The sequence below is a fragment of the Bactrocera neohumeralis genome, chromosome 2 (assembly GCF_024586455.1).
Source record: "Bactrocera neohumeralis isolate Rockhampton chromosome 2, APGP_CSIRO_Bneo_wtdbg2-racon-allhic-juicebox.fasta_v2, whole genome shotgun sequence".
In the NCBI taxonomy this organism is placed as follows: Eukaryota; Metazoa; Arthropoda; class Insecta; order Diptera; family Tephritidae; genus Bactrocera; species Bactrocera neohumeralis.
In genome coordinates this window covers 49,871,136-49,883,617 of record NC_065919.1, presented here as the reverse complement: position 1 = coordinate 49,883,617, position 12,482 = coordinate 49,871,136, and the positions used below count along the sequence as shown (strand labels likewise).

At 32.5% G+C, this 12,482-nt stretch overlaps 3 protein-coding genes across 3 annotated transcripts in view; 1 reads left to right on the top strand and 2 right to left on the bottom strand.

The window, feature by feature from the left end:
* The window catches only part of LOC126750963 (all trans-polyprenyl-diphosphate synthase PDSS1), an 85,670-nt gene extending 76,230 nt beyond the window's left edge, over window positions 1-9,440 (bottom strand). Inside the window, exon 1 of the mRNA XM_050460832.1 lies at window positions 8,010-9,440. Coding sequence (XP_050316789.1) covers window positions 8,010-8,282 — 273 coding nt within the window. The 5' untranslated portion in view covers window positions 8,283-9,440. The remainder of the gene's footprint in view (window positions 1-8,009) is intronic.
* A 361-nt stretch (window positions 9,441-9,801) lies between these two features.
* LOC126750995 (39S ribosomal protein L32, mitochondrial) lies at window positions 9,802-10,757 on the top strand. The gene is made up of 3 exons (XM_050460884.1): window positions 9,802-9,979; window positions 10,043-10,309; window positions 10,368-10,757. Exons 1-3 carry the CDS (start codon window positions 9,892-9,894, stop codon window positions 10,634-10,636), a joined length of 624 nt encoding a protein of 207 aa, XP_050316841.1. The 5' UTR covers window positions 9,802-9,891; the 3' UTR covers window positions 10,637-10,757.
* Window positions 10,739-12,311, bottom strand: LOC126750973 (methionyl-tRNA formyltransferase, mitochondrial). Its single transcript, XM_050460854.1, has 5 exons — window positions 11,953-12,311; window positions 11,695-11,898; window positions 11,418-11,556; window positions 11,197-11,359; window positions 10,739-11,137 (listed from the first exon to the last, which is right to left on the bottom strand). Exons 1-5 carry the CDS (start codon window positions 12,156-12,158, stop codon window positions 10,764-10,766), a joined length of 1,086 nt encoding a protein of 361 aa, XP_050316811.1. The 5' UTR covers window positions 12,159-12,311; the 3' UTR covers window positions 10,739-10,763.
* Between the last annotated feature and the right edge of the window lie 171 nt (window positions 12,312-12,482).

Here is a 12,482-nt window from a genome sequence, read left to right as displayed (position 1 = left end):
TATTGCTAATTCTTTTATTTTTTTTTAAGTTTATTTTTTTATCTTACTTTTTTTTTTTTTTTTATATTTTTTTGTACATACGTATATTTATTTTATATATAAATTTTTTTTTTAATTTTTTCTTTTTATTTTTGATTATTGTGTTTATGCATGCGCAATGGGATCGAATTTGATTTATTTTATATTTTTAAATGACTTTAATTTGTTTATTCTACGCTAATTTTAGTATTTTAACTTTCTAATGTTGTTTTAATTTTTTTATTCAATTATTTTTTAAACTTTTTCTAAATTTTTTTAATTAAAAATTTAATTTTTTGATATTTCATACGTCATTCATTTAATTTTTTTTTTTAATTCAAAAGTTTTTATTTAAACTATCCTTAATTAATTTATTTATTTTTTAGCTTTTTTTAATTTTTTTAGTTATTTTTTATTTATTTTTTAGTAATTTTATTTCTATTTTTTATTTTTATTTTTTGTAATTTTATTTTTTTGTTATTTTATTTTTTATTTATTTTTTTAGTTATTTTTTATTTATTTTTTGTAATTTTATTTATTTTTCTTTTTTTTGGAATGATATTTTTTTGTAATTTTATTTCTTTTTTTTAATTCCAATATTTTATATTATTTTTGGATTTGTTTTTCAGTTTTTTAAATTTCTTATATTTTTAGGCATTAATTTTTTTTTAATTTACGAGCTAGCAACCGAAGCACCAAGCAACGTTTTCGGCACTTTCAAAAAGTTTTAAATCATCTCAGGTACTTGTAAATATCACAGTTACAATATAATTTTATTTCGGCCAAACAGTAATTACACACATGCACAACCTTGCCAACACAACTGGGCACTAAAAAGCTCAATAACATTCGCGAATTTTTACATACATACATATACATATGTACATATATACGAACACAGACGTGATTTGCACATGTGTACACATTTATATACTTATATTATGTACATATGTATGTACATAAATGGTGCAAACATAAAAATGACTACACGTTCCAAGCACTCGTCATTCCGTTCATTGCCAATTGCAAACGCTATCAGCAACTAATTGTAGACTTTTACGGATTATGCCGCACTATGTTGCATACAAGTGTTTGTATTATAGCATTGTTGTTGTTGACTTTTTTGCTGGCTTTATTTATGTTGTTATAATTTGTTGTTATTTTTGCTTCAATTTTGGCGGTGTCCACTTGAACTCTATGGCCAAAAGCTAACATACATACATACATGCACTATATACAGTTATGTACACACATTTATACATACATATCAAACTCATGCCAGTTTCAAATTTCAATAAAGTAGCTTGATCCCGAGATAATGCAAATCATTACACTCATTCATAGGCATTTCAGTTAAAGCCACAAAGAGATACGGTGTCTATATATTTATATATAATTTATGTTTATTGTATGCGTTCGAATTCGCAAACTTTCGAGCATCAATACAATTTTAACCGAATTCCCATCGCATTCCATAGCATACGTGCACACTCAGCTCATCGAGGCCTACTTCACAGCTGGCTTTTGACACCTGTAAACTGTTTTCGTGTCTGCGGCAGGCTTTTAGCTCACTTTTCATTCCAATTGTACGCGATCGTTTGCAAATATGGATGAACTTGTGTTTGCATTTCTTCAAGCCGTTACTCTGCAATGTGATTCACACTTGACGTCTAATCTTTTGCACACTTGAGGCTCCGCAATTACTGCACGATTACACCCATTGGAGCATACTCAAACCACAAATTTTTTTCAGGCATTCGCTGAAGATTACAGCTTTTATTATCACTTATTTGTTTGTTTTTCAGATCAATTACAGCTGAAATGTGTTGAGTTTTGCAAAGTGCGCGGTGTTCGCCTTGAAATGTCGATTATAATTTAATATCACTTGAGCTATCATTATGTTTATTGTTTACAGACATTTCTATTACATTTTTGATGGATTCACACTATGTTAAATGTATGTTGCATTGATATTCGTGTGAAAGTTGAAAGTTGTCGGAAATTTCATTTTTTTTTTACAAAAAATTAAATTTTTTTGGAGGAAACCAGCATTATATTTATGATTTCCCAAACAATAGTTTACGTTGGCTCTTAAACTGTTGCATGTCAACTGAACGATGTGTTGGAAAGAGACCAACTTGTCATGCATCAGCTGATAAATAGAAATATAAATTAATCAAATTCTATTTTATTAGTTTTTAGCCACATTATTCATTTCTCAAGTAACAATCTTAAGTAAAACAATTTGTCGGTGCAATTTCAGCTTTTTCGTTGGAGTTAATTGCATTCAGTGGAAATGTGTTAAAGTGGAAAAGTTATTTGTAGTTTTTAGTGAATATCAAACAACGCTTGTTATGTTATAATATTTGAGCGTTTACGGATTTCATTTTTATAATTGCTATTGAATTTTGCCTACCCTTATATTGTAGTGTGTTCAAACAATAGGTCTTTTACTGAACGTTGCTTCGAAACAGCACAGCTGATGCTTGCAAATATAATCGAGAAACCTATACTATATCGACTTAGTAATATCACATATAATTAAAAAATAAAAACTTTAACTTCTCTTACATCGAAGCTATAAAAAAAAAGTTTTCCATACACGGACTTAATTTTGATTGGTCATTTCGTATGACAGCAATATGAAATAGTATGAATTAAAAAATATGTTCGAAGATTGTAGCGTTTTCTTGAACAGAAACACATGCCAAATTTTGTGAAAATACCTTGACAAATGAAGAAGTTTTCCATACAAGCACTTGATTTTGCTCGGCCAGTTTATAGGGCAGAAGCTAAAGTGATCCGATCTGAACAATTTCTTCGGATATTGTAGTGCTGCTTTGAACAATAATCTATGCCGAATTAGGTGAAGATATCTTATTAAATAAAAAAGTTTTCGATGCAAGGCCTTAATTTTGAACGTTCAATTTATATGGCAACTATACTTAGTAATAACTGTCCAATATCGGCAGCAGGATGAGCAGTTTTTGTGAAGAAAAGACCGTGTGAAAAATTTTAAATCGAGATCGAACTAGACAGACGTTTCCTTCTGGGTGTTACAAACTTCGTGACAACCTTAATATATCCTATTGAGGGTATAAAAATGGCAATAACACCTAACCAATAATGTTCTAAAATTGAGATATTTATAAGAACTAAAAAGGGCAACAATACTAGCCAAAATAAATTTCAATTTTGTGCAATAAATTGTATTTTAACACCCAAATAATTATCTAATTAACTTCATACATATATACATACATATGTACATAGACAAATTATTAGTTCGACAAAGTGTTGTAATTGAAGCCATGAACAACTCATTAAAATAACCACACAGTTCATGGAGTTCGAAAATGTTGTAATACTTACATACATATGTATGTTTGCAGTTTATTTATGTATGTACATAAGTGAACTATATGCAATGCATTTGCATATATTAAAATGAGAATCAAATATGCATATATCCACTAAAATGTTATATTATGATGCCACAGCTGTCGGGCAACTGTAAACACTATTAACATTTGAACTAAATGATTTGCAAGAACAACAACAATAGCAACATATACACATATACATATGTAGATTACAACTTGACAACTTCACTAACTGATGATGATATGGACACCTCAGTGAACTCCGCTGCAAGCAAATAGTATACACACACATACACCTAAGCTCAAATACATATGTATGTAATGAAGTGTTAACACCTAAAAGCGTACAGCAAAAAAAAATAATTTGAATTTATAATATAAATGATGTCAACCACAAGTTACACATGCGCACAGCAATACATATACATACATACATAAGTACATCTAAATAAAAATGCGTGTCTTGCAATGTCGGTCACAATAACCAGCAGTCAGCGACACAAAAGTTGCTTGTAAGAAATATTTAATAGAAAAAGGCAACACACATACACGTACGCATGCGCAGTTAACACAACAGCGAAGCACTTTCATTTTTTTAATAAATCAAACGCATAAATACTCAGCGCAAAGGCATGTCTTATGTTTATATATGCATATATACTTACTTACGCATACATATGCATGTGTTTAAATGTGTGCAATAGAGAGTTTGGCCCCATCGTGCCTAGAAAGACGCATTAAAAATGTACAGCCAAATGTTTGGAGAAGCGTTTTTTTACAGAAACGCTATGGAAACAGCAGCAAAAGCAGTTAGAAAACGCAAATAGATCACAAGCATACATAAATACATACAAGCGCAGTAGCTGGCACTATAAGCATACAAATCGTTGAGGAATTCAATTCACACATAATTGTTAATATGAACTAATTTTAGTTATTGTTGCTTTTATTTTTTTGTTTTTTACTTTCCAGACTGACTTACATACATATATATTTTTCACATTTTTGCCAACCTTTAGTGGGCGCAACCAATAAGTGAGCTGAACGTTAGACGAAATCGAAAGCTATGGAAAGAAGATGGCAAAGAAATCGGCACAAATATTCCAAAAAATATATAAAAACAAAAAACATTAACTTCGCTTGCGCCGAGCTAGGATACCCTTCACAAATACAAAAGTTTTGATACCAGAAATTGATTTTGATCAGTCCATTTGTATGGCAGCTACATACATACATTTATGCTATAGTGGTCCGATATGAACAAATTATTCGGATTAAAAATATATATTAAAAAAAAAAAATTATATTAAAAAAGTAAATTAAAAAAGCAAATTGTAAGCCAAACCAAGTTAAAAATTAGTAAATAAAAATAAAAATATTTTATTTTTCCGCTCAAAGCAGCTCAGCATTAATGGATTTTTGTGGCACTTAACGCACTACTGCGATTAGAGAAATCAATTTGGTAAAGTGTGGAGAAATAGTAGTTGCATCAAGGTTCCGGCATTGAAGGCCGCTGATTCATTGCTTTGGATGACAAAACTATTCAATTTGCTAACGGCTGACTGTCTTTTAAGTTACATCGTTCTTTTATTGGCAGCGAGCAAATAACCAAATTTGTTGTTTTTGTGCAGTCAACGCTTTCTATTTGCGCTTATATACATACGCTTTTGTTATTTGATTTTTAATTTTTTTATAGACGAATTTAGTTTGATAACTGAAATTTCTTTTCTGTTTTAAGATGCATGCGAGGAGTGTTTGTAAATATATATTTGTATACATTAAGACACATGCATACATACAAATATGAAGGTCTCATTCTTTGAAAGTAAAAATTCATCAATTGCTGTGAGATCCGCCAATTTGTATGCGCCTGCGCGCGTTCACCTGCCAGACCCACAACACGCTGTACAAAAATTTCATACAAATACATTTGTAGGCATTTACTGTATGTACATACATACATATGTAAGTATGTTTGTATATTGGCACCACCCTCAGCATACATATCGCTCATTTGCTGCAACGTCGTCATAACTCAAAAAACGTGATTTTTGAGTTAAGGATGCAGAATTGTTCGTTATATCATACTTCATGTTGAGTGAAAAATTCATATGAATACCTCTTATATGCTCCGCTTGAGAAGAGAATATGATTCCTGTCTTCCGTGTAAGGTTGGAGTCAGTTGAAAACTTTTAACGCGTTTTCTGGCAAATCGATTTTTTTGACTTATGCCGGTCTTGCAGCAAATGAGCGATATATGTACATATATATGGGAGTGTTATGAAAGCGCTTTTGAGTTTATTGCTGCATTTCTTATTGGCTTCAACATTTATTAACAATGCTTCATTGATATTGGTATACTTGTATAAGCGTTTATTGATGTTATTATTTCGGCGTTTATGTCCAATACAGTTTTAATTTGAGTATACTTTATAATACCGTCCCAGGATTTCGAGGATAAAATGGGTATGGGCGGATAGAGGAGTTATTCCAGATCAAGAATATAGATCTAGTCGCAGGAAACTTATAGTTTTTGAGATATTTGCATTTAAAGTTGAAATTTTTACTTTACTTTTTTAAAAAAGTATTTTACAATTATATTGATCACTTTAATACACTCTAATACTTCACCAATCTGTTTGTAAACATTTATTTTAACATACATAGGTTGTGTATATTGTTCAATAATTTAATAAATAAAAATTATAATATTATTTTCATTTTTCGTATGAATTTTATGTATCTTTGTATTCCTTAAACAACGAAAAATGCAGCATAAAAGTTTTGATGCTAGCAGCAAACTGTTTGAATAGCACTGTATTAGCAACAATGTAAACAAAGCTACAAGTGCAATTGCACCACAGGCAACCACACAAACGCACATGCTTTCTAAGACACGCTCTCTCGGCAGGCGCACTCTCTCAATTGTTTGCAAACCTAATGGTAAACAAGTAGAACAAGAATCCATGCACCAAAACAAAAATCAGCTGTTGACAAGAGACAGCGTAGTGAAAAAACAGAAAGTAGAGTATGAAAGCACATGGTACATTTTATTTTTAAGAACTTAAATTATAAAAATGAGAAACGAAGTGAAGATGGATGACAGCCGCTAGTATAACAAAAGTATAAATGCACAAAAACCATATTTTTATGGCAAATTTAAACTTTTTATATTTTGAAGCGGTTACCAAAATGTTAGACAATTTCAAAAGTGTGTGTGTAAAACAAAAACAAAAAATAGTGGAAGCCGCAAACACACCTGTCTCACATTTGGCCAACGACTTTTCTCACGTCATTATCACCGTTTTCATCATCAACACGATCGTTGGTAGACAACAACAGACAGTGCATTGCTTTTCGTTGCTCCATTCACACGCAAACACTGGCATACAGATGTATGTACATACATATATACTATGTATGTGCGCACTTTCTTACCAAGAGCGCCACTTCATGTCCACACTTTTACGCTTAATGCACAAACAAACCAGAAAACACCAGGCAAACGCATGAATTAACAACAACCGTCAGCCAAACTATCATGGCCAACGAAAGCGAAGTTTGCGGCAAAGAAAGATGCCAAAGCGAATGAAATAACTGCCAACAGCAATAAATGAACAAACGATAAAATAAACCAAGACAAAGTAAAATTAAGAAAAAAAATAGTCGTTACCAACTTAAAAGCCAGAAAGCAACAAGCGAGTGCATTAATTTCACTTTCGTTTGCAGCAACTTTTGCGCACAGTGTGTGGTGATGGTGGTGGTGGAAACTTTGTTTGTGTGTATAATGCTGTAAGTTACTACCGCACCAGCGCAGCAGCACCGCAGCGTAAGCACAGCAAACAACTTCCCAACCGCAGGCAATGCACTTTGCCGATGAGGAAGCAATGCAAAGCGACGTCATCGCACACAATATTAAGGATGATAATGTTGTTGATGCACACGAGTCGTTGATAATGATGACAAATGCTCTAAACCAACAACAACAACAACAACAACAGCTCCAACTTACTAATGTAGATACATATACAAATGCATGTGCATTTGAAGGAATCAATTGAGCATGGCGCAAAAAAACAGCTAGATAAACCAATTGGGAATGCGCGCCGTCGACGTAATGCAGTGATACATGCTACTTTATATAGGATTTTGAATCACAAACTTCAAACGACCGCAAAAAATTGGCAGCATGTGGTAGCAATACTCTCTAAAAGGTAATAATCGAAATGGATTAACGACTTCTTGCAAATGAGTGCTGACATTGAGACTTGTAACTGTTGAAATTAAAAACAATTAAATATATTAGTTTATAGATCTACAATATTGGAGTTTACAACGTTACATTGTTGTGAGAGAAGAAGTAAATACGAAATTCCCTGGACATATTGGAAAGTCGTAATGATAAAAACACAAGGAAACCAGATAATATAAAATGTTTTTCTGAAAAAAACTGTCTTGAAATATATGAGTATAACCATACATATGTACTTTGGAAGTCCAAGCAGTTACTAGCTTTGAAAAATCCGTTAATTTGAAATACACATATGTACATTACAGATTTTTTAAATGCAAATACACAAAATCATTAATTTTTGCACAACAGCTTACCATATTGGCAAAATAATCCTGTCCTGTTGTTATGGCCGTGTTACGTTGCAATAATATGCCCACTCCGTGGAAGTTGCGTTGTGGCAAAAGCGAGGACATGCTGTTCGCATTATTTTTGCACAGTAACGCAGCTGCAATGGCTGCGTTTGAGCAAAAGGATCTGCTAATTTTTTGTTGCCAAAACAATTTGCAGAGATGTTTTTGCGTTTGATGGTTCCGTGTACCGACGACCACGTTAAGTCCTTTACGACCGGAAGTGCTTAAACAGGCCATTTTTATGTGATTTTTTTTTTTGTAAATTAACTGTTAAATTAACAACGATTTTTGAATTATAAATTAGCACTTTTGAAAACACTTTCGTATGCGTTTTTAAATACTTTTGTATTATTGTTGATCATAAACTTTGTCAAGTCAAGAGGTTTATTAAATAAAATTTGTTTGCTTCATTGATTTACACTTTTTTGTTTTAATATAATATATAAATTTTGGGTATGATTATGAAACGCCCGATAGGTCCTGTATATGTTATCGACTTCAGTATTATATATACGAGTATATCTTTAAATATTTTTGGGAGGAAACATGTCACTCGCTTTTGTTTTCATTGATTTTAAGCCAAGCTTATTATTATTTTATTTTTTTTTTCAATTTAACTTGGAAACTCACTACTGGTTTATTTTTCACAGATATTTAATTGACTGGACACGCACAACGCTGGTTAAGTTAAATCAAAACGACGTTATATTAATTTAATTTGATTTAGTAACTGAAAAACGGCAAAGACAACCACGGAACGACGATAACTTACGTCTGACTCCAGCAGCTCCAACAAAGTGTCTGTTGTCGCTGTCAACGATAGTGGCTTACGCAGGTTATTACAATGTGGCAGCAGCCAAGTATTTAAGCAGACTTGAAGAGAGCTTAAGAAACGACTGCAGCGACAGTGGAAACTCGTTCACTTAGCTCGCTGAGTTATGTATTGACGATGGTTACGGCTGCGCTGTGGTGAATATATGTGTATTAGAAAATCATTTCGTACTCGGAACTGCATATGTGGTAGTGCAATGAAACCGCGCACGTCGTGTTGGGTTTCTAGCGCTTCATTTGAACACAACTATTTTAAGACTGGCTCTAATTTGAACGAAGCTATTGCCGCATTCAACAAGTATTTGTCCTTATACAGTTTGCACCGGCTTATCACGTAGCGATTAAGTTATTATTCAGCTAAGATTACTGTCATGGCTCATGCTTTCGATCCATCAACCTTAGAAGCACCTTAGAAATAACACAAAGGATTAATTAAGTTTTATTTACAACAGCTCCAACTGAGCATTGTCACTACAAACTACTTTTTGCTAAATTTTCTTTATGATTATTTAACTATTTTATAAATGAATTGGAAATTGATTTGACGTAACTTGCATGTTTTTTTTATTTTACTTTCACAATATGCAAAACATCTGTAAGAACAGCTGATTGACGTTGCCATCCATAGTAGTTACGTTTTAGGAGCGCCATCTACATGTAAAGTTAGGGAGAACTGGTAACGAGATATAAACTTGCAAATGGGATCATAATTATATTATACAATTTCTTTTTTAGTTAGCAAAATCGATTTATAGAAACACGACATTAATCAATCGATACAATTTAGTATTTCGTTCGTCAACTCGAAAATTCACATTATACAAATTGTTAGCAAATTCTTCATAACTTGGTTCGATTTCTACTTGGTCATTATTGTCAAATCGCAGCATGCATGTTGCCGATGAACAAAAAAAATACAGAACAGCTGTTTGTGCTGTCATTCAATTTTTCATTTACTGCTTGAATTTCTTTGAAAAATTGTGTATATTTTCTCAAAATAAAAATATTAGTAAAAATGTCGCGAAATATCTATCAAAGTCTAAATTCCTTCCTAAATCGCCTTGAAAGGTTTATATTTTTCGGACACCGCGGCCAACCGCCATGTATGTACATACAATTGGAATACGACAAATTGTTGGTTATTTAATCATGTTTTTCTTACACAGTGGAGTTAGCTTTAGTCGGCATGCCTAATGTTGGATTGAATGCACCAGTGGATACATCAGACAACAAGAAATCTGATAGATTTAGCCTTAAGAATCTGTTAGGTGATGGCATTTTGTGGGCTGTGCCGAAGCATCGTCGTACCATTGAGAAACGATTAAATCGAAAATTTGGTTTGCCTGGATATAATTGGAAGCCGTTGGTTGCTAAAACCAACTTGCGCTCATGCAATCAATGTGGTCATGATCACGAACTGGGAGTACTATGTCGTAAGTTAAAACTATTTGATTATTATGTAGGAAATAGATAAATAATATTTAATTCTAGCTCACTGTTACAAAAAAGTTGAGCAGGAAACACGATTAATGCAAGAAAAAATTGAACAAAAGTTGGGACTGGAGCCAATTGAACACGAAGTTGTGGTACTTTACCAAGGTGAACAGCTCGATAAAAATGAAAACGGAAGCAACGATCGGAAAGTGCGCGTAGTGGAAATGGAAAAGCCACGTCCTGTTTGGTTCAGTAAAAATCTAATGCAAAAAACTACAGCGCAACCGGCAGATACAAAGGAAGTTAAACCCTCTAATCTAGGTTGAATTTCGCACATCTTTATAAAAAGCAAACTGATACACTATGTAGCAACATGTTGCAAGAGTATAAAAAAAACCTATTATCGTCAAAATTGTTAAAGTAATAAATTCTTGTTAACAAGTCAAATGAACTTTATTTACTTGTAAACGACAGTATTTTAGTGGAATTTATTTGTTTCAGGAATCCGTTATTAAATTCTGTTGCAGTCATAATTTTTTTGCCTTCGACACGTAGTTGATGTATTTCCAAGTGTGTGCTGTCGGCACAACGGACTGTAAGCACACGTTTATTTCGATCGTACAAAAACGAGCCACATTCCACATTAGCTAAAGAAGTAGGGATCTCTTTTACAGCAGGTAGTTTAACATCAATCAATTGAATGTTTTTATTCTGAAATCTCGTATTTAAGTGCTTAAAGCCAAAAAGTGCACGAAACCTACGATGTACTTGTTCTGCGCTCAATTGAGACCAATTCACATTCGTAATGGCCGATGTTATTTTGGGTGCTATAGAAAAACAGTATTCGACATTAATAGAAAGGTTCAACATAATATTGAATTATTACCAAATGTAACAAGCTCATTATTTTGCTTTGTTGCAGATTCCAAACAGCTTGAGAAATTATTTAAAGTATTAATCAGCAAGTTAGCGCCTTCTTGTGCGAGTTTTGTATGAAGTTCCGGCATAAGAATATCTGCTCTTATTGGTATTTCACGTTGCGCCAACACCTTGAGAAAAAATCTTTGAAATATAAATCAGCTGGAATAACCACGCCGAAAAACTTACATCACCGACGTCGAAGTGTTTTGGTTCAATTTTCATAATAGACACTCCAGTATGTGCATCTGCTTGCATTATAGCATAGATAATGGGCGCAGCACCACGCCAACGAGGTAATAAACTGGCATGTACATTAATCATACCACTGAAAATTAAAAAAGGTATTATTTTACTAAATATATTTATTTCCTAACCTTTTGTTTAAATATTCTTCGGCCTTCTGAGTGACAAAACTAAGCCAAAAGGAATATTCACAGTTTTAAATCATTTTTTAAACACTTACTTTGGAAAAGATTTAATGATCTTCTCTGGTATTAAATGACCAAATGATACTACAACACCTAAATCATATCCTTGACAATCTTCTGGAAGTACCGGCCAACGATAAAGTGTCAGCTGCTTCTGTTCTGCATAAGTACGAACACAATTTGCCGGATTTTTAAAAGATGTCACTACGCCCAGTAAGTTGCTTTCTGTTCTAGAATAACTATTAAAAACTATTTATTGCAAATATTCTTTTAAAACTAATGTTTTAGCATACTAGTTATTATGTAGCGCCTGCAGACTGGGTAATGAAAATGTGTCGGTGCCGAAAAATAACACTTTCAACTTGGAGTTTTTTATTAACTGTGCTGACTGTGACTGTTGACATTTCCATCTGTTTTGACTGAGAATTAAATTAACGCTTTCATTTATTTTTCTTCGATATTTAAAGAAATTTAGTTTAAAATTATTTATGCAAAGCATATTTGACTAAAATTAAAAGTTACACAAACAAACAACTAACAGCTGACCATGGTTTGGCATTTCCTATTAAACACAGTCGATTACCTGTGTTAGCTTAACAGAGTTGTTAAAAACGATATAAAGCAATAAAATTTTCGCTTTTAAAAAGATTCTTCTTTCTAATTATACTTTTTGTACGTAACCGTTCAGATTAAAATAACTAAGAAGGGTTTTAGTTTTCTTTTATTAAATTTTTAGTGTTTTCCGATCCGGTTTGCATATTAAATGTTAAGACCCTTCTGTTATTTTCACTAAAGAAATATCTAACATATATTACTCGCAGGC

Bases quoted from the DNA above. Each gene is read 5' to 3' on its own strand.
- LOC126750995 (XM_050460884.1), top strand. From the start codon at position 9,892: ATGTCGCGAAATATCTATCAAAGTCTAAATTCCTTCCTAAATCGCCTT. The intron at 9,980-10,042 runs GTATGTACATAC...TTTCTTACACAG, and splicing joins ACACCGCGGCCAACCGCCAT to TGGAGTTAGCTTTAGTCGGC. The intron at 10,310-10,367 runs GTAAGTTAAAAC...ATTTAATTCTAG, and splicing joins CGAACTGGGAGTACTATGTC to CTCACTGTTACAAAAAAGTT.
- LOC126750973 (XM_050460854.1), bottom strand. From the start codon at position 12,158: ATGCTTTGCATAAATAATTTTAAACTAAATTTCTTTAAATATCGAAGA. The intron at 11,557-11,694 runs GTAAGTGTTTAA...TTTAATTTTCAG, and splicing joins ATCATTAAATCTTTTCCAAA to TGGTATGATTAATGTACATG. The intron at 11,360-11,417 runs GTAAGTTTTTCG...TTTTTTCTCAAG, and splicing joins AACACTTCGACGTCGGTGAT to GTGTTGGCGCAACGTGAAAT.